A 20918-nucleotide genomic window follows, 5' to 3' on the forward strand; every position below is an offset into this window, starting at 1 on the left:
TGCTTCCTTGCAGCCGACAAGTTCACTGAAGAAAAAGATGGGATGCAATGATACAATTAAACAGTTTGCAGATACTAAAGGTATTTTAACCAGGAGAGTAGTTTCTCTTCTGTACCTCATTTCCTTATGACAGTTTTGAAAATAAATCTGAACAAAATGGCCTGAGGAGGACAATCTGAAGCTGATGCTCCTCAAATTCTATCAAATAAGAGCGTAGGCTAGTGAGGGGTATTTCACCCGCATTTTTAACACCAAGCTTAAGTCCATCTGCACAGATTCTGTGTTATTTCTTCTCATTACAGATAACAGCAGCTATTTCTCTTTCTCGCTCTGGTTGTAGGAGTAACACAGAGAAGAACAAGTTACTGTGGAGGGGAAAGACTTTTTTTATTCAAAGTTCACATCTCTAAGCAGTATTGTAACGTAGTCTGGGAAGCAGGCGGTTATTTTCCCTGGAAGTTTTCCCAATCTGTATTTACAACGCACAAAGCACTTCCTTATTTAAAGTTGCTTAGAACACAACCTACTGCTTCCCAGAATATTAGACCAAAGGCCACAGTAACTATTCTGCAACCGGTACACTGAACCTTACTGCTTTTGCTTCCCCTTCTTCCTTGTAATTTTTTTTTTTTTTTTGAGAAAGGTGTATTGCCACATCCATTTTCCTTTTTGAATCTGGTCTTTAACAACTGTTTTTAAAAATAAAAAAAAATCACACTGAGAAAAGCTTCATATTCAGGATTCTTTCTCTAAATTATCAGATTATCAAGATTTTATAATTCGGAGGGATGTAAATGAAAACTTTCTAACGGTTCAGTACGTTACGTTTACCTGGCTCACACTAATCGGAGACTGTTTTAGCTGGATTAAGGTCACAAAATATACTTCAAAATTGCCATTTACAAATATGAACATACAACTCCAGTGCACACAGCGTATCTGGTATACTGTTTAAGTTTCTCCATAGGAATGAGCGTACATCCTTTCATGTACCACATGACTGAAATCCGTGACTGAAAGTAATAACAGGCCTAACATACAAACCCATTAGAAGAGTATGTCAGTTTTCAGAAGTTAACTTTACTCTTTCACAGTTTTTCCAACAGTTTTTATACTGACTGTTGATTTACTGTAACGCTATTCACCACCATACCTAGAGACATTAAAGTTACTTCAGCTGAAGAGAGTCTTTGAAAGCCCTCGTCATACTGCACTGAGATCTTACAAGATGGAATGCATTTTCCAACTTTTTAATAACAAAAATATTTAAGTGATTTGCCAAAACAATTTACAACTGGCAAAAACGTCAGGCACACTGATACATGCGTTACGTAGCATGCATTTTCACACCAGCAGAACATAGCTTTGGGGAAAAACAACTCTAAAACCTAGATTACTCAGGTATACTTTTATGGTCACAACGCTGAGAGAGATAACGAGCCATCATTTTACGTATGAAGTAAATCAAACATTTGTCATCTTTCAAATATTTTATTTTAGTACTTTTAAATATGTTTTAATACAACAAAGATATAAAACAATATATTAATTCAATCTGAGTTTAGAATCAAAACAGTATTTACTTATTTACAGTACTCACTTTAAACTTCACTGGCACACCTTCTAGCCATTAGGTAATACTATTTTCTCTGTCGGAACAAAACTGAAGCAACTGTTCAGTGTGAAAAGTCATGTTTCTGCTTATGTTAAGTACCATGTACGATGCAACTTGTGGTTTCTCGCATTTGACAAATTTCTCCTATTTGACAAAACTGAACTGAAAGAGCAAAACTAAGTTACAGTTAGTCTGTCTAACTATGCAGTCACTGGGCTAACAGGTCAGGTTATCGTGCTCCACATTTATCATCTTAAGTTCTTACATACCTATTACAAACTGGCTTTAAAAATGTGCATGTCACTGAATTACGTACATAATACTCACTGCAAATTTCTTAAGTATGCAGGATACTGCTATATAGAAAGTTCAGTGTTCACAATACTGTAGTGTTTATGGGGTTGGAGGGGTTTTTGAGTGTTTTTCTTCACATCATGAACAAGACATCAGTAGGTTCACTCCAAAGGACTTTCCCCCCCCCCCCAGCAATACTGTTTCAATTAGAATGGTGACAATGTCAAAGCCACAGCAGAAACAGTAATCTGTGTGAATCATCAGTGGTCTACCAATTAGCCCTTGATTGATAAAGTCTACGTGTGCAAAACAATTCAGAAGGTAAGCTGGCTCACTGCTAGGACTTCTGCCAAATATATTTCCATCTTGACAAGACTATCATGGTTTTTGTAGTTTGTCTTGGTTTCGGCAGGGATAGAGTTAATTTCCTTCCTAGTAGCTGGTACAGTGCTGTGTTTTGGATTTAGGATGAGAACAATGTTGGTAACACACCGGTGTTTTAGTTGTTGCTGAGCAGTGCTTACACTAGCCAAGAACTTTTCGGCTTCCCATGCTCTACCGACTGAGCAGGCTGGAGGTGCACAAGAAGCTGGGAGGGGGCACAGCCAGGACAGCTGACCCCAACTGGCCAAAGGGACATTCCATACCATGGGACGTCATGCTCAGTACAGAAACTGGGGAAAGCTGGCCGAGGGGTGGGGGTGGGGGGTGACCGCTGCTCAGGAACAGGCTAGGCATCAGTCGGCAGGTGGTGAGCAACTGCATTGTGCATCACTTGTTTTGTATATTCTTTTATCATTATTATTTTCCCTTCCTTTTCTGTCCTATTAAACTGTCTTTATCTCAACCCACAAATTTTACTTCCCCCCCCCCCTCCCCTGATTCTCTCCCCCATCCCACTGGTTGGGGGGGGAGTGAGTGAACGGCTGTATAGTGTTTAGCTGCCTGCTGGGTTAAACCACAACATAGTTACAGGTCAAGTTTCTATAAAAGTATCCTATTAAAAAAAACCCAGAAAAATCCATATTGTCTGTAGATTACTGCAAATTCTCCCCAACTCTTCAGTAGAAACTACATGGACAGGATGAAAACTATCATAGTGATTATAGGTTACTTTTGTTATACTCCAGGTCCACAAAATGTACTTTTTTTTTCCTAAGACATCTGCTATTTCTTCAAATGCACATTTAATGATTAAGACTCAGCTCCACAATAGTTTTGGTGCTTGAAAACCTAGTGGACTTTTGTACACCAAAAAACTAGCTAAATAGTAATAAACAAGTGCAGCACTAAAGTATGCAAGCACCGCTTAGAAAAAACAAGGAGGTACTAACTGCTGCAAAAGACTTGTACTGATGTCTGAGTTCAGCCCTTCCCTCTTTCCCTTCGACACTTTTTGGCACTACATGATACAGCCATGCAGAAAAGATTACAGGAACCTGTGCTTTTGTCCTCACTGAAGGGTTTTAATACTTCTAAATAACCTTATTTAACATGCTTGCATCAAAAAAGAATTTATTTTTTTTTTCCAAATCATTTAACTGACTCTTGCTTCTTAAAGCAGCTAACTATCAAGGTTTTATTTTGGTGCTTTTTTTTTTTTTTAATACAGATTTATTCTCTCAGAACCCAGTTAAGTAGTAATTTTTTTTAAATTCTACTGGAACGTTTTCTTCTATAGTAGATGTGGGGGAAGAAATCAGGGAAAACTAAAAAGAAAGTGACATTACCTATTCCCATTACTGTAGCAGTATACCATGCACAGCACGCACTTGGCCTTATCCAAGAAAACGCTTAAACTAAAGTGGTAACCCTCACTGAAGTCAGAGTATTTAGTGATTTGCTGAAAGTTAAGCATATCATTTGCTTCATCACAAGCAGCATACTTACAGGATCTAATTCTTGCTAGTCGTGGACATTTAAATACTTCATGCCTATCTACATTTCTGTACCAACGCTCTGTGTAAGCGTTATTGTGTTTGCCAGAGGACACGAAGATACTTAACATATATGGAAGCTTTCTATATCATTATTCAAGAACAGTTGGAGGAACCATGCTTAAAGATCCTTCCATAAGCTTTTGTCAGTGTAATCAGAATTTGCTAAAAAACCGCATCTATGTAAGTCTAATTTCCGTATGCCGGTGTAATGTCATAAAACCACTAGTTTAAGGGATCTTCCAGAAAGGAAAAACTAAAGGCAAAAAGTTTAGGAAAGCTATTCTATGAAGCTGTGTTATAAGGTACAATGGAAAAAAAAAAAAAAAAGAAGAGGGGGGAGTGCCTATGTGTCTATCACTTTCAGGTAGGTGCATACGTATCCTCACACTGATAACAATAAGGAAGAGCTCAAGACTATCGTCAAGTCTCAAATATTACTAGATTTGCTAAGCTACCAAAAAAATGTGGCCCTCCCCTTCTTTTGTATATCCAGTTACTCGGTTATACTTTTCTACTTGATTAGTTTGTGCACTTTGTAGTACTAGACTAATGTCGTTAGACACTTGCACTTGCTGATGTAACGCCGTAATTAGTTCATTACTCTGAATTCAGCTTATGTGTGTGCTCCCACAGAAGGTGACTGCACAAAACAGGCGCAGCAAGTTAAAGGACAGCAAAAAGACTGGTGTGTGAACACGAGGGAGAAGGACAACCCTGAACGTATTTAGCATTAAATCCAAGGCCCAACGATGCTCTGCTGCCTTTACTTAGAAGTGCTTGTCAGCAGCAGAGAAGCAGCAAAATGCTTTTAAAACACTAACTCTTTCAAAAGGAGGTACAGAATTTTAAGGCTGTTACTTGCAACCTGTTTCCATCTAATGAACAATAAAGCTTACATTACCAACTTTACAGACTGACCTGTGCCCTTTTGCGTGTGAAATCTGATTTTTCTGTCTTCTATCAATTTCAAACCTTCCTCTTGCGTGTTTATAGACAAACAAAATTAACGTCCAAAATAGAAGACGACAATTATCCTGACAATGTTTTAACCCACTCAGTGCTCACAAAACCAACCTCTGTGTATTACTTATCTTGGACTCAGCTATTTAGCATCAAGGGAAACAGCACAAAAGAACAAGTTTCCTTTAAAAAACATTGATAGGCAATGCTGATTTAAAACATGGATTTACTTAACAGAATTTGAAAAATTAAATTAGAACAAAGAGAGAAGCCTTATGTTTCAAAGTATATGAACTTCATTTTTTTAAAAAATAGTATTGAAATGATAGCTTTACTTTATGTAAACATTGTTACACTGGGCTGTACTTAAATTCTCCTGCATGTCTAAGTTGCAAAATAATTTTTCAGTTTAGACACAGCTGCGCCAGTTAGCACTGACATGGTTCTCTTCAGAATCAACACCTTTGCAGTTTAATTGCGTCCTTCTCTACACGTTATAACTTGAGTACAATCCCGCACATCCTGAGAACAGACGTTTCCTAGCGTTTAAAAAATAGCATTCATAACCATGTCTGTATTGCAAAGGCAAATACAAATTAACAAATAGAGCTCTTTGATTATAAAGTCTCAAGAGCAATGTTCAAATTGCCTTCCTGAAATCAGAAAGGTAAGAACAGCAAATGAAAAGTCTTTAAGTCTTTCAGAATATTTTCTCCTTTTTTTTCTTAAGTGTAAGCACACTCCCCCAATGTGGATGGCAAGAGCCATTAGGCTATGGGAGATTGAACAATATAGTATTATACCTGCAATTTTGCTAGAAATTTGGAACATTACAAATACAAAAGTCTGCAGAATAGTACAATGTATGTGTGCTCAATACAGTTGGCAGAGATACTCTAAGATGCACAGTTCCTCTGTGGAATAGGAGCTAAATTAAATTACAAAAGTAATATACTACAAAGAGTGGAAAATACTCAAGTTAGTACAATCCAGGTACATAAAAGGAACACAATACAGCAAGGAGTAGTCCACAGTAGTTTACAAGCCTCCAAATACAAAACTGTCTTGCAAAATTCCAAAGGGATTCTTTTCCATGCAAACCTAAGTACATTGTGGCCGTTAAGTCAGCTTGTACCAAGCTGGAAATGCTTCGTGTAACTTTCCAAGGCTGACTCACACTAACTTTTGCAGATACCACCTATTCTGAAATTGCAACAACCAAATTAATGTCTATACCATTTTTATGATTTGCACCTTTTACCTATCAGTTTTCATTTAGCATAAATCTAATTTCAAGTCTCTACAGCCAACGTTGGCATTGTCCCCTTACAACCACCACATAAGAGATCACCAACTGTGTGACCCTCGCTTACACGTTATGGACCTGGAGTGTTGGTTTGGGGTTTTGGGGGGTATTTTGTTGTGGGGTTTTTTTTTTTAAAACAATCAAAACTCAACTGCTTATGGTACTTTTATCTTTCAGCGTAGTAAATGAGCAACTTAAATTAAGAACTAGCCTCTTTCCATACTTGTTAGAAGAACATATACTGTGTGTATTTATATATATAAACAAATATACTGTGTGTATATATCCAGAGATATTCACCATATTGTTGACACCAGAGTGCTAAAACATACATCAATATGAGCACTATTTCCAATACTCACTATTATTACTTTTCCTGAAAGAGTTACTACATGCATTTTCCCCATCCATTTATGGGACAGTAAGATATAATGAAGATAACTGTTCTGTTTTTCCAATGTTAAAGAGCTGCTCCTAAAAAGCATGCACAGGTTTGGGTATAAAGCAATTAAAACCACACAAAAGTTATTTTGTGGCTTTAAACTCACTAAAGCTAAATTGACTTTACTTTCTGTGGATGTAGCATTTACTTTAACTCATTTATTTAAACACAAAAGGGAAAACTTCCAAGTGCTAGAACAACCATATAGACAACTGATAGACTAGACTAAATAAGCTCTCATTAAAAAAACATCATCACTGCATAGCCACAAGGCAGACTTTCATTTTTGGCAACCTGTACGCAGACCATTTATACTGTCAATTATACTTTAAGACTTGTTATTTAACAGTTAAGAGACCCTTTTAGCAAGGAACTATATTGCTTTCCTCGTTATGACACAGTACTCCTCAATCTTTAAGTATACACAGAGTTTGTTTTGAAAATTACATTTATGACTGTTTTAAAAGAAAATCTTCATAAAGTTCTAATTTTTTAGTCAGTATATGTAAAGGCTGGCATGTCAGGTAACAGAGATTATATGGACCTGTAAAGGGTATATTATATTCAGTACAAGCACATATTTGAGGTTAGAGTTACTTAAACACTCACATAGAACCTTACTAAGGGTAACAGTATTCTGATTCATATTCATGGTTCACTGATAGCCTTTACTGGTCCCTGCATTGTTCTCTATTTTAGCAACAAGAAAACAAAACACATCCCTGTGAAGTATGGGAACCCCATTTTATGGCTAAGAATCTAAGAAACAAGACAAGGAGGAGGAGATCACGGAGCAAAAAATGTTACTTTACATCCCCCCCCAGTTAGCCTTGTAGGATCTTAGCCATAATGCTTCATAAAAATCTGAATTGACCCACACACTCTTCAGCCGATCAATCTTTTCAGTATAGTAGGTTTTGAAAAGGGCCAGCAATACTCATTGGGAACAGTACCGTTAACATTGCATTCAAAAAAAGAAAACATCGGAAACCAGATCCTTGCTCTCCTACTCTGTTGATATGCTCTAGTATTAGCCAATGTATGGTAATACAAAAAGAGTCTTGTAGTGATGTAAAAAGCAATGAAGACGTCTATAGAATAATGTTCATGTGCAGCCAAAATGAAGAAGATTCCAAAGAGATTCAGGACCCAGGATAAGGTATGCAAGAAGTTCCAGCTCCTTGGCGTATCTAGGAGAAAACAGAAAGTGACTAACCTTCAAAAATCTGGGTCATTACGAAATCCAGGCCTAGACATTGCAAGTTTTTACACAGATTTTTCATCCAAAAATGTGACGAAGTTACTGTCTTCGCCTGGAAATTTTGTTTACATCTACATGTCCAATAAATCCCATGAAAACAACCAGGGAAGTTATAAATGTCTATCACTTCATGACTTCACTTACAAATACAGGTATTATGCATTTCTGGATTAACAGAGTGTCCTAAAATAGTTTAGGAACATGCAAAGCAGAATTCTTTGTTCAACTAACAACTTCTAGTGAAAATCATACCTTTTCCATGTAATAAGGGGAAAAATGTCATAAAGCATACATTATTCTGTTTTTGCGGTTATTCCATCATAGGTGAACTCAAACTAATTACCTTAGCTTGCTATATAATGTAACAAATCGCACTTTTATTCACAGAAGAGCACTATTGTTTCATATATTCTCACTCATAGAATAGAATAGAATCATTAAGGTTGGAAAAGACCTCTAAGATCATCGGGTCCAACTGTCGACCCAACACCACCACCCACTAAACCATGTCTGTAAGCGCCTCATCTACACGTCTTTTAAATACTTCCAGGGATGGGGACTCAACCACCTCCCTGGGCAGCCTGTTCCAATGTTTAACCACTCTTTCAGTAAAGAAGTTTTTCCTCAAATAATCACTCATTATGAGGTTTGGTATTTCGGCTTTATGGATCATACTACACGTACACCCACCTAGCCTGGTATTTTGCCTAACAGGGGTCACTGGCAGATTACCTAGGGAAGTGTACAGGAACAGACAATCATAAATATCTTCCCTAGTATTCTCCCAGTAGCAAGCTAAAAGCCTTTCTAATTTTCTCGGCTCACATGTTCTTCCAAGTGTGCCCTATTCATCCTTCCATTAATCTAGGTGGTGCTGCTCCTTTCCCGTCTGCAAGTGAACTGTCACAAATCTGAGAAAGAGCACAGCAATCTGAATTTATATTTGTTTGCCTTAATGTTACACTCTGAACTTCGAGAAGGTCGAGCAGCAGATATTCTTAAGGAGAGTTAGTATTTACACTCTCGCACCCTTGGTTGACAGCAAGCAGTACATATTCTTAACACTTAAGGACATTTAAGTATTGACACTCCGTACTTACATTCTGTGACAAAGAAGTTGAGCATGGTCAGGACGACAGTGTGGCCACTGAACATATAATCTCCACACGTATGTACTCCAGTCAGAGTCATTCCAAAGCCACTCCATATTGCAAATGCCCGCTGAAGTTTTGCCCAAACATTGCCATACAACTAGACGACAGTGACATTAACCTTTAGTAAGTTGCAACCCCGCCGCCCGAACAGTATGTCCTTAAAGTTAGCTGTATAGCACTATGTGTGTTTAACACCATTTATCATGTCGGGTCTTTTATTAAAATGCAGGTTAGCACATCTTTGGATTTCTTGTGGCAGTGAGTCACATTAGTAACTACAATTATTAATTGTATTCATCATACCTCTGATGAATACTGGAATTTAGAGCAAGTATTTTGTCGCAAGTGATTTACGTACAGAGACTGCCACGTTTTTTTGAATGTATTCAACCTCCCAATGTGTCCTTGTCAAGATTCCAATATATTCAGCTCAAACCTCTTCTAACTAAAAGTTAGGATAAAACCGTGAAATCCCACATTCCATAGACTATCCCTTATTAGAAGGGGTGAAATAATAATATTTGTTGGTTTTTTTTAAACCATGCATCCAACAAGACAAAGAAGTGATTACTCCACTTTCAGCCTTTCTTCATGAAGTCAGCACCTTAAGCACACACTTCTCTGACGTATTCTCTCAGGTTTACACTGTGAAATATTCTGAACACCCTTCCCCAAGTAACTATCTCCTCTCCAAAGTGGCAAGTGCTTCTAAGACCCCTAGTTCTTACAAACACACATCTAACATTATGGTCACAACAATCTTAATCATATCTTAAATAAATTTTTTAAAAAAAGGAAATAAGAAAAATAATTTAAAGCATTTTAAGTTTTTACCTTTCCAGTACACTGCAAGTGCTGGCCTGGCACAGAGAGTGAGGTAACAAACATTGTAATGCAACGTAGTAAGAATACTGTCCCCATGAGGCTGCACAGCCTTCGCAGAAGTATAGATCTGGGAAAAGTACATAGGAACTGATTGCAAGAGTCCTAATATACTGTATTTTTAAATCAGGAAAGTTATGATAAAAGCATTTCCCCCCATACCAACTTAATCCATGAAGTCCCTTCATCATTGCTGCACGTTTCACAGTAAAAAAAATATTTTTATTTTTTAAGTAGTACTGTAAACGTATGGTTCCACATGACAGGGCAAGACACTGTAGCAAGCTTACTGTCACCAAAAGGTACAGCCCCACTCCTCTGCAGCTACACTTGTACCAGCTTTAGCACTCATGCCTTCTGTTGGCAAACCGATAAAAATAACAAACTGGTAGAAATTTAACTTAAAATACTCACGCACACAAAAGGGTTTTCTGCCCTTCAGTGACAGCAAGCTACTAGGCTGGCCCAGTCATCCCGTGGAATTTCATTCTCGTAGGATTTTATTATTTATACACAAAACTGTGACAGTATGAGAGTATATACTGACAACTCTCAAATACATATGTTCTGAAGGAAATTACACGTGAATCTGGTAGAAAAGTAAATTCAGATTACTCCTTTGTAATGTTCACAAGTCACCATTCTTGATTAAATCCTCCCTAATCCATTTTAACAGGGACATATTAGAGGCTTACAAGTTTCTTATTAAATGGAAAGCCTTAAACAATCATCATAAATTCTTGTTACAGTCCTTTCTCTGAATCAAAGTACCAGTTAATTTTAATTTTATATACTGTACCTGTGTTTGTGAAGCAGAAGAACCAACAGCCAAATGTAGCAAAGAATTACGCCACATACTTCAGTCATAGCAAAAGCCCATGGTATCCTAGGGACGCTAAAAAAAAAAGGCAAAAAAAGGATGAAGGAAGAAAGTTTACTTACAATACAAGGACTTAATTTTTCTTTCTAGCCTCAGTATTTAGAATAAAGGCATATAAAGTTCTAACTACAAAACTAACTTGCATTAATCTGACAACAGTTTAAACTACAACCAAAAATGATTTTGTTAGGCTGAATTAAATAGAATTTGAATTAATTTTTAATTACATTATCTCCTTTCTAATAATGTATTTTCAGCAGACATTTACACAGAATTCACTAAGTCAAAGAAAATCTCTAATATGCTCTCTTAATTTACACGTGTGATTTACTAACAGGATGTGTTCCCCTACCATTGTTTCCCAACAACCTTCTTCATTCTGACACAAACTTGCATCATGTCAATTATGCTGCTTATGCCTAATAAGAATGCCATGTCAACACAATTAATGGAGTGCTGCAAAGCATAAAATCCTAAATACTTACAATGAAGCAGAACTGCACAGAAAAGCATTAGGAAAAATAAAAAACGTTTTCAAAGTTAGATTTCAATGATAATCACTATATGCAAACCTTTTAGCCTTGCTTGTCAAAAAATTTAAGACTCTCTTGCACACACACGGCACCAGTAACAATTTCCACTCTGCAATTTCACCAAAATACAGATTGACAGATTTCAAGAGAGGCTGCTCCTCATAGTTTTGGGTTCCCCTTGATACAAAGGGGTAGCAAAGCGCTGCTCAAATGCTAGCTGTGTAGTAATCCCCTCGCATTGTTTTGTGAGCTGCTGCTTTCTGACCTCCCCCATCCTCCTGCCCACTGACTACCGTGGTAGTGCCCTGGGAACAAAATCCAGCAATGCCATAGCTCCCGTTCTCTCTCCTCTCTTCCACTTTGCTGGATGCGGTCCGTCCTTGCTGAGTTTTATCTAAATTTATGGGGAGATTCTGCACACTTACTCAAAAGATTAGACCCCTACTGACTTCACAAAAACCATAATGAAAATGGAAATTACTGGCAGGAATAAGGAGACCACAAAGACTGAAATCTTTAACAGTTTATCTTGTTTTTTTAAAACTCTCTAGGCAGTAAGTTTTCTATGGTGCAAGTACACTTGCTCAAAGGGAGCATCTATCCCCTGTTAAATCTGCGGTCAATGACTAGAATTTCACCTTTGCTATTGTGTCTCTTTTCTACCTGAAGAGATATTTTAATGAAATATTTTCTTTAAAAAATGAGCAGGTACTGCGTAAGTCACGACAGTGTTTTAGTACACAGATACTCTATGGTTAAAAGAGATGCTGGTCTAATTCAGTCTGCTTCAGAGTTTCCCTCTTCAGTTTCCATCTTCAACAAGTTGACAGCGGGGAGACAGCATAAATACAGTATCAATGCTATTCCCTTTCAATTTCCTTGCTCACTGGCAGACCAAAATATCCCTTCATCAAAATTCTTTCTATAGCAAGACATGTTAAGCTTCATAGCAGCATCTGGATTTCAGAAAAAGCATATGGCTGCTTATCTATGCCAGCTGACCATCACTCTTTTTACTAGAATGAGAGGATGGACAAATTAATTCCTGTGCTGTGATTAGCTAAAAATGTAGAGCTAAATATAAACTGGGCAGAACAGCAGCTCAGTTTATTTTCCCCTGAGAAGGCTAAATCTCTGCATCTAACTGATGCGCATTTCAATTTTAGCAGAAGGGTTTACTACACTCTAATTACTATTTTGCAGAGGCATCTTCAAGAACATACGAAACTTTGAGAATGAAGAAAAGACAGCCTATACTTTAACCATCAAGTTACTGTTTTGTTTTAAAAGAAAATTTCTTACCTATCTAGAAATATGTCCGGTAGAGGTGGATATGTTTGCATGTCAGGTACTCGCTCATGTACTATAACCATAACGAACGATGTAAAGCCAAACACTATGAAGACATAAACACAACTTAAAACAGTCTTCCAGTACTCCGGGTCCAGTCTTCGGGTAGCGTGTTTGTTTTTTCCGTTTGCATATTGACACTGATCACCATTCAAGTCAGTAATTGCTCCATCATAGTCCCGAGGTACTTCACCATTACAAAACCAATCTGTACCCTGTAGTGAAGCAACACTTGGGCACGCTGTGCCAACATGACTATCGCTGTTGTAACCCAGCTCTTCCAGGACATCGATATGTTGCTTCTGTAGTTTACGTATGGACAACATTAGCCTTTTGATGTCCCCCAGGACTTTGATTTCCAAAGGAGGGGATCGTAAGTCATACTCAGTAAGTGTCAGCAGTGTAATTCCATCTAGCCTGTGTCTATTGCACAAAACATCCACATATTCACAGAAGCCTTCTTCCTTCAGCCACTTGGCCACGTTCTTGGTAGTCCAACGTCGAATGCAAAGCTGGTTATTGCCTGCCATCATCCTTCTCTATCCGCCAATAAAATTGACCTGTTACATATTGGAGAAAGAGACAAGACCTGAACGTTTAACGAAGATTACTGAAACGCCAGTGTATTTCGTGCGATTTTAGATGCTTAATTAGCCATAGGCTTTTTATACAAGAGCCAGCTAAAAACCAGACATATAATTTATTAGGTAAGTAATATAAAAATGCCTTTTAAAACATTTTTTATTCAAGCAAAACTAAATCAAGATTATCTCACTTGTTCCTAAATAGAAATTTAAAGCTACCAAGAAGCAGAGTATTTCCTAGATGCACCCAGTCTACTTTTATTCTTTTGTTAAAAAAATAAATCCGAGTTTGTTAATTATGCTAGGCAATAAAAAACAAAGATTACTCTGTTTAAATACCAGCTTAATCATTCTCTTTTCCACTGTTTGCAGTTCATAAACTAAGCAAGAAAGTATAGCCAGCAACCATGTAAAACTGAATTAAAGCTAAGATAATACATTACAGGTCCAATACATTCCACTGTTTTACAATATATACTGAAGCTTTGGTGGTATGACATTTCCCCCCCACTCCTCCCAAGTAAACCTAAGACTAGGTACCTACAATAATATTGACCTGAGGCATCTTAGTTCTATGTTGATGGTGCAGCCATCATATTTCTATCTTTGTTTGATCTCAGTAATTAAGATAGATGCTTATTATATTGCGAATCCTTTAAAATATTCAGCTTTCAAAATAACATTACTAGAAACTAAGCATTAGCTTTAATTCCAAAGCATCTTCAAAAGTGATGTGGTAATAGGTAACACAGTAACACACCAAAACCAGAAAACATGTATTCTTTTCATACAGATTTCTCAATAATTGTCTTCTTGACTCAAGAATGTTGTTTGAAGAAAGGCAAGACATCTCAGCAACATTTCAGTCACATGGAGGTGACAAGTCACCGAACAACTTAGAACAACCAGAAAAAAATTAACCCCAGAAAGTTACGTGGAATACATGAAAAAACTTCGAAAGGCTACTAGTAATGTAAAAGTAATATAAAGCTTATTCAATATTTAAGACCCACAGCAGTACAGAATGGATTTGTGCGTAGTTTATATTTGGTGGCTTATGTACAGCTACCACCTAAGAAACAGCTACAATTTCACAGCTCTTTTGTACTCAAAAAAACCAGTCTAATTAACTAGAATGCTTCAATCATGCCAACCAAATCTCAGAAAATACAAGATAGTACAATACGCTAGTGCCACATACGTCATTCAAGGTTTTCAGAATGAAAGCAAGGAAACAGCCTATTTAATCTATTATTTAGCTTCTGTATATAGTAAACAGGTACACAAACCCATCATGAATATTCAACACAGTTTTACACCGTTTTCAGGGGCACAGCTCTTGCACAAACAGAAGCTCTTTCCTTCTCACTTCTCTTTTTAAAGAGGTACTGTACCTATTGTTACAAGTATTACATATAATTATTGGAAGCAACTTTTTCTTCCAGATTACATCTAACAGGACCACACATTATTTTATTCTATATCAGTGAAGATTCAATTTGTCCAACGAGATTTCCCAGCAGTGCAAAAGAAATAGTTCAGAAGAAAAATGAGCACACAAATCAAAGTTGCCCTTCTAAAAGAATTAAGGGAGTGGTACTTCTGAAGATATTCTCTCTGGAATTGATTGTATATTAACAACGTACTTAATACATAGTTTTAACTTCTCAAAACTCCATATACAGTCAATATGTATATAAGCTTTAATACCTTGATTTAAATAGTTGCCAAAACATCCATAAAACACTAGAATCTCTGCATTTACTATACTCTTCCTTCTCCATATAAAAGGGTATTTGCTCATTTCTATGTTATTTTACTATTTTTTTAAAGTCTTGCTCAAAACAACTGTAACAACTACTTCGCTCACACAGCTATTAACAAAAGAAATTATGACATTTAATTTGTAATTAATGACCACTTAATTGACCTTTTTTGTACTACATATTTTTATCTTACTCCAGCAAAAAACAAACAAACAAACTTGAGTTGCTTATCTGGACTTCCAGCTGTCCTTACTCAGAAATACAGATGAAATACTGAAGAAAATTGTTAATCACAGTGGTTTTTATAACATTGTAATCATCACAAGTGTTCTAAAAGCAGTGAATTCAGACTCACCAAAAATACACTCAACTTACTGTTTTGTCTTTTAACCAAAGCAACTCCTGAGGGCAAAGGCAGGAAACTCTCCCCCACCTAGGAGAACTCTGTTCATTTGTCACAAGTCAAGTAGCCTAACACCAGCCTGGTGTTTCTTCATCTGGCATCGCAGGAATAAAAATCAACCCTTACATTACGTGCAATAAAAGTGACCTTACAACACTGAGTAAGCATATCCATCAAAGGTCACCACTGAATGGGCTGGACCTGGGAGAAAGTCTACATTAACCTTAAGATGCACCTGATCGGACTTGCTCTTGTTTTTAAATGCTGTCAAAGACGTTTAACCAACTGGAAGAGACAAAGAAATCAACAAAAGAAACAAGCACTTACACAAAACACAAACTTAAACCATTCCACACAGCTGGTAGCCAATTTCGTCGCAACAGCAACAGTTAAGTTCAGTTTTGACGACAAGGCAGTTTCTTTAAACTCAGAAGCTGCCTTCTCCTTCAGACTACTCATTTAGTGCCACCTTTGTAGTTTAAAGGGTAAAAAGCACCTTCCCTAATAATATTAGCACCTAGAATACAATACAGATCTCTGTGCCCAACTGCTCCTGTTCAATTTTGAAGCTTAAGAATGCTACATAACATTTCCAACACTACCAGTCTGCAACGCAAGACTGACCAGTGTAGCAGAAGAGACCAAGTCACCTAGATAACTGTACGTGTCTTCTGAAAGAAAACAGCACGGGTAGAAAGAAGGCACTTTGCCTTCTACCTTACTGGTTTTATTGCTGAAACCAAATAATGGATAACATTATTTAATAATGAATAACACGCATGAGTAACACAGAGCGAGCACAGACTTAAGCGTCAGAGGGCAAAATATACTTTTCGCCTGACATCAGCAATGTCCGTAGCTAGCTACTTCATTACCTTCCTGCTACTGTGACTTTATATTTAGTCAGCTCATCAGCAGTACGGATCATGTGTCCTGTTTCCCTTTTTCCTTCCCCAGCCTTTCAATTAACAGCATGAACACAACTGAGCAAGAACTTCATGCGCATGTGTGTAAGTGTTTTGGTTTTTTTTTTTTTAAAGAAAAATGTTACTTCATAAGCCATGAACATTTCTACAATTTGGTTAGGGCATTTTGAAAAATGAGTTGCCTCTGAGAGGCTGAGTATACCCTTAGCACAATATTTTTCCTAAAGGTATATTTAAATACGGAAAATTAATCTCTCTCAAAATGATTATCCACAATTCTATCATGCTTTCCTCTACTGAATTACTGCTAGTCAACCATTAAGTCCCCAAATTTCCTAGCATGCAGACTTTGAGTTAGCATATTGAGGTAAAAATGTGGAAAGTTGAGTATGATTATCACTACTCCAGCCAAAGAAAAGGCGCATTAGTATCACACTAACATTAGGCTGCAATCTTGTCACAGAAACAAAACTCGATTACACCAGAATCATAGCTGAAGGGTTAAAGAAGATCCTAGTTATGTCCGCAGCAGTTAGGAGAATGCTGACTGGATTTGTTTATTCCAGACACGCATGCAAAACTCTACCAGCACCATTACTGCTTCACCGCCTGCCCTCATGTGCCTGGGAGAGCCTGTGGCTCTCCTTGCTGACGTGCCTCTTGATTTTTTCCCCAGCTAGGTTCAATTCTCACCATCCTTGAGAGAAATTTTAAGACGGACACTGAAGAACTATCAGATCTCAAGTGATTTAACTTACATTTCTTTGTGGGAGGTTTCAAGCTGAAGTTTGAATATAAGCAATTCCAACTCAGCCCCTCCTTTGCTGGGTCCGCCGGCCTAGGAGCACGACGTCTCACACCTCGGGGGAAGAGTTTTTCTGTACAAAGGCCGCCGGTTCACAATGTGGACAAGACCCAGGTTTGAGGCTTTGGCTCCCCAGCACAAAAAAGCCGTACACAAAAACGTGCGCTGAGCCAGCCTGCAATAATAAGGCTACTACCACATACCAACTTAGTAATGCTGTGCCAGAAAAAAAGCATACAGCACTGCCTTGTTATACATCAAAAGTCTCGGATACTCTGCTGACGTGCATCAGAAGCTTGTCACTTGCTCTTCCTGAAAACTCTAAATTCTTCAGAGGTTATTTAAAGCAAATAACACCAAAGGTTTCATTGCCGTATAGTACATAGTGACTTAATCCTTACCTTCGAAATGCCACCATATATAATACAATATCTTGTAAACAAAAGGAGAAAAAGAATACTTGCAAAAACAATACATGATTTTTCAAGGGTTTTTTTTTATATATAGCATGGTAGCTATTGTATTAAACTAATCAAACACAGCAAAATGCCCACCGTGAGACCAAAAAATTGGATAAATATTTTCCTGAAGCAAGCATACAATAACTTCAACTGCAGAAATATTCCTGTAGAACTTGCATTCATTTTTTTCTTAGTGACTTTGCTATCAGAGTTGTTTCATAAACGCTTCTAGTAAGTGAGATTATCAGCAGTATTTTAACCGTACACAAAGGTCTTAGTGCTATTTATGAAGGTAAGATAAGAAATCTCATAAAGTAACATTTGTTTAGTTTATTGTATGTCTTAGGTTTTAAACCACCAAGGAAGATGTGCTTTTCAAGAATTATTCATTGAAGTGCTGCCTTGTGGAAAATGCAGAACCGATACTGTAAAATCAAAGATTAGCTCCACACGCTTAGAAGAGTCTTGCTGTTGGAACGCCTCCATGCAAAACTGACAGCAGCTACTACAGAAAGTCCTGAAACCTAAACGTATTTGTCTTAAGAACCACTAAGTGCAGTTACATATTGCAGCAAGCTGAACAGAATACATACTGCTCCCTGACTTTTACACCTCATTAAACCAAATGGATTGTACTATACTCAAGTGAACGCTGAGTGGCTCAACTCCTAATCTACTTACCAGCTAACAAAACATTTTTTTATCCTACCACCATAATTCAAGGCACACACAAGTGATTTTTAAACAACCGATCAAGTACTCCACTACTTATCTTAGGATGTAATTCACAGTATTTCATTAATATTTGTACAAGACCTTCAACATTTCACATGCTAAATGTCAAGTGTCAAGTATTTTTTCCTCCAACTTCAAGAAATAGTATATCCATCTTGTAACAGAACGTTCGCTGCTCTTTATCCTTATACAACTTAGCAGTAAAACAATTCAGGTTTGCTTTTCCCCTTTTATTTCTTTCTTTTCTTCCCACACCCTCATCTTAGGATGGAAATAGGGGAAGACACAAACAAACTCTCCATCCAAATTAATACCAGAACAATATCTGAAGTGAAACTGTGTTTGTTCTTACTCTCCACAGTCACTTACAGCCTGATCTTTCTAGCCTAGTGAAAATCTAGGAGCCTTCCTCACTTTAGATGCATTAAAATAAATAAGAAATAAAAAACTTCAAGAAGTTATGTGATTATGAAATAAACATTTATAATGTAATATGGTTTATGGACCTCAACCAGCTTAGCGGGCTGCAAGACTGAGCTCTGTACAAAGTGATAGTATAGAGCCTGAAAGATTGCAACTCCTAGGCCAACCTGTGTTTTTAAATGTATACTACCAAAAAAGACCCCAACCAGCCAGCAAAAAGAAGATCACATACAATAGCAAACGAGATCATTTAAAATTCTTGCTCTTTACAAATCTACAGAATGTTTCCTTCACATCTAAGTAGCACTTTCGCAAAAAAAAAGCCACCCTTATGAAACTTCCCAAAGAACTTCCTTCCACTGGGTATATAAAAATCACTTTGTCCCAGTCCTGCGAGTTAATTCCACCTTTTTTCTATATCACAGAAAGCAAAAGGAAGAACAAGACCACAGGCGTTCATACCTCTGATAGCCAGCGAGAGGCACCCCCTACCAAACATGAGGGGCATTTAAATGCCAGGAAATTTGGCACTTGTTCTTGCCACTCCAGAGCACAGCACGATCAGCTGCTCTGTGGAGGTGGCACAGACACCGTGTCCAGCTGGACGAGGGAGCTGGATGGGGATGGAGCATACTCAACCCAAGTGGAATCTTCCGTCAAGTCATCTTACAACGCAGAATGTGTGCTGGGTTTTCATAAAATGAATTTTGCAAACTGAAGCATCAAATACAAAACCATGAGACCACTTCAACTCCAGTTACAAACCAATAAATGTGTGAACATTAAAACTGCCTCTCATTTGCCTCCTCTTCCATTAACTTACAGAGCTGACAAAACCTACCCTTTTGAAGTGTTATTTTTAAAAAAATAGCGATCGGCGATCATTAAGTGAATAGTCTGAGAGGCCACCTAATGCATTAGCAACGTAGATTTGAGAGACGGCGCGGGTAACAGTTCCTGCAGGGTTTCAACTTTCTAAACACGCGCAGGCCTTAAACTCACACAAAATCTGTCCCACCGAGGCAGACCCCCTCCCTTTAATCCTGAAACTCGAACAGCGTGCGTGCACACCAGTAACGGCACTTCTCCACGCTGCCTTGTTAATTACCAAATCCTACATGCTCAGAAACTTTTTTTACTCAAAACTAAATGCTTTGCCCTCAGAAAACCCACCGATTTTACACCACCGGCAGAGAAAACAGTAAGAGAGCTGGATCTCTGTTGTGGCCCGGTACGACTGTTTTGGTATCTAACTGTAAGACTGACACAAAGCACAAGTACACGGCGTCACTTCCAGAAACGATTTGTTTCCTGTGAAGGCTGGCACGGGAACGGGAAACCAAACGATTTCCCCCCCGCTATAACCCCAGAGCACACCGACCCACCTGATACTTCGCCCGTTCTCGCTCAGCAGGCTGCGGATCCCGCCGCCCCCCCGACAGACGCCCTCACACCCCGGCTGCTAACGAGGCTTTTTTTCCTCGTTGATCGTTGCTTGAAGTAGAAAATCTACGAAGTCCAGAACGAAACCGACACCAACCGGGCACAGGAACGAAAACGCTTCATCCTCTCCACGGCAGACGAAGTAACTTAAGCGAGAAACGCGCGCGATTTTTAGTTCCTTGGCAGGCCGGTTTCCTCGAGGGCTGGCACCGACACCCCAGAGGTACGCCGCCGGGAGCCCGCCACCCAAGGCGGCACGACGGTCAGACCTCAGGAGAGACGTGCCCGCGAAAAACCCGCGCATTAATTACGGCGGAGCGGATTTTAGTGCAGAGACAACCCGAGAGGCTTCTTCCCCCCTCCTGCGGCAGACGAAGCTGTTCTCCCCCAACACAGCCACCGGAGCGAAGAAGCCCCTTCCCTCCCCAGACCCGCGGAGCCCGCCCGCAGCCCGGGGCGCTCACACGCCGCCCCCGGGGACCCGGCCGCTCGGCGGCTGGTTCCCAACGCCGGGGCAGCTCTCCGCGTCCCCGGCCGGCAGCGGGGCGGCCCCTGCGGGCCCGGCGCCGGGCACCGCGCCCCGCTGCGGGGCGACGCGCGACCCCCGCGGGGAGGAAGGGAGCGCCCCCGCACCTCGCCCCGCCTCACCTGCCGCCGCGGCAGCAGTGCTAAGTGGCGGTGCCGCAGCGCCCGGCTCCGGGGCGGCGGCGGCGGCGGCTCCTGCGCGCCCTCCCTCTCTCCGGCGGCGGCGGCAG

The 20918-nt window shown here is 39.0% G+C and overlaps 1 protein-coding gene across 2 annotated transcripts; it reads right to left on the reverse strand.

Moving 5' to 3' along the window:
- Positions 1 to 2092: 2092 nt before the first annotated feature.
- Positions 2093 to 20918, reverse strand: SAMD8 (sterile alpha motif domain containing 8). Of its 2 annotated transcripts, none has more exons than XM_076338455.1 (6): positions 20812 to 20918; positions 12570 to 13177; positions 10654 to 10749; positions 9807 to 9924; positions 8919 to 9069; positions 2093 to 7747 (listed from the first exon to the last, which is right to left on the reverse strand). In XM_076338455.1, the coding sequence occupies exons 2-6, from the start codon at positions 13148 to 13150 to the stop codon at positions 7443 to 7445; spliced, it is 1251 nt and encodes a 416-aa protein (XP_076194570.1). In that variant the 5' UTR covers positions 13151 to 13177; positions 20812 to 20918; the 3' UTR covers positions 2093 to 7442. The 2 variants fall into 2 exon arrangements, with proteins under 2 accessions (XP_076194570.1, XP_076194571.1); XM_076338456.1 differs by lacking the exon at positions 20812 to 20918 and adding an exon at positions 15343 to 15406.

Source organism: Aptenodytes patagonicus, chromosome 5, assembly GCF_965638725.1.
Source record: "Aptenodytes patagonicus chromosome 5, bAptPat1.pri.cur, whole genome shotgun sequence".
NCBI classification, from domain to species: Eukaryota; Metazoa; Chordata; class Aves; order Sphenisciformes; family Spheniscidae; genus Aptenodytes; species Aptenodytes patagonicus.

Coding starts and splice junctions, on each gene's coding strand:
- SAMD8 (XM_076338455.1), bottom strand. CDS start 13,150: ATGATGGCAGGCAATAACCAGCTTTGCATTCGACGTTGGACTACCAAG. Junction 10,750..12,569: donor CCGGACATATTTCTAGATAG/GTAAGAAATTTT, acceptor TTTTTTTTTTAG/CGTCCCTAGGATACCATGGG. Junction 9,925..10,653: donor CTTCTGCTTCACAAACACAG/GTACAGTATATA, acceptor TACTTTTCCCAG/ATCTATACTTCTGCGAAGGC.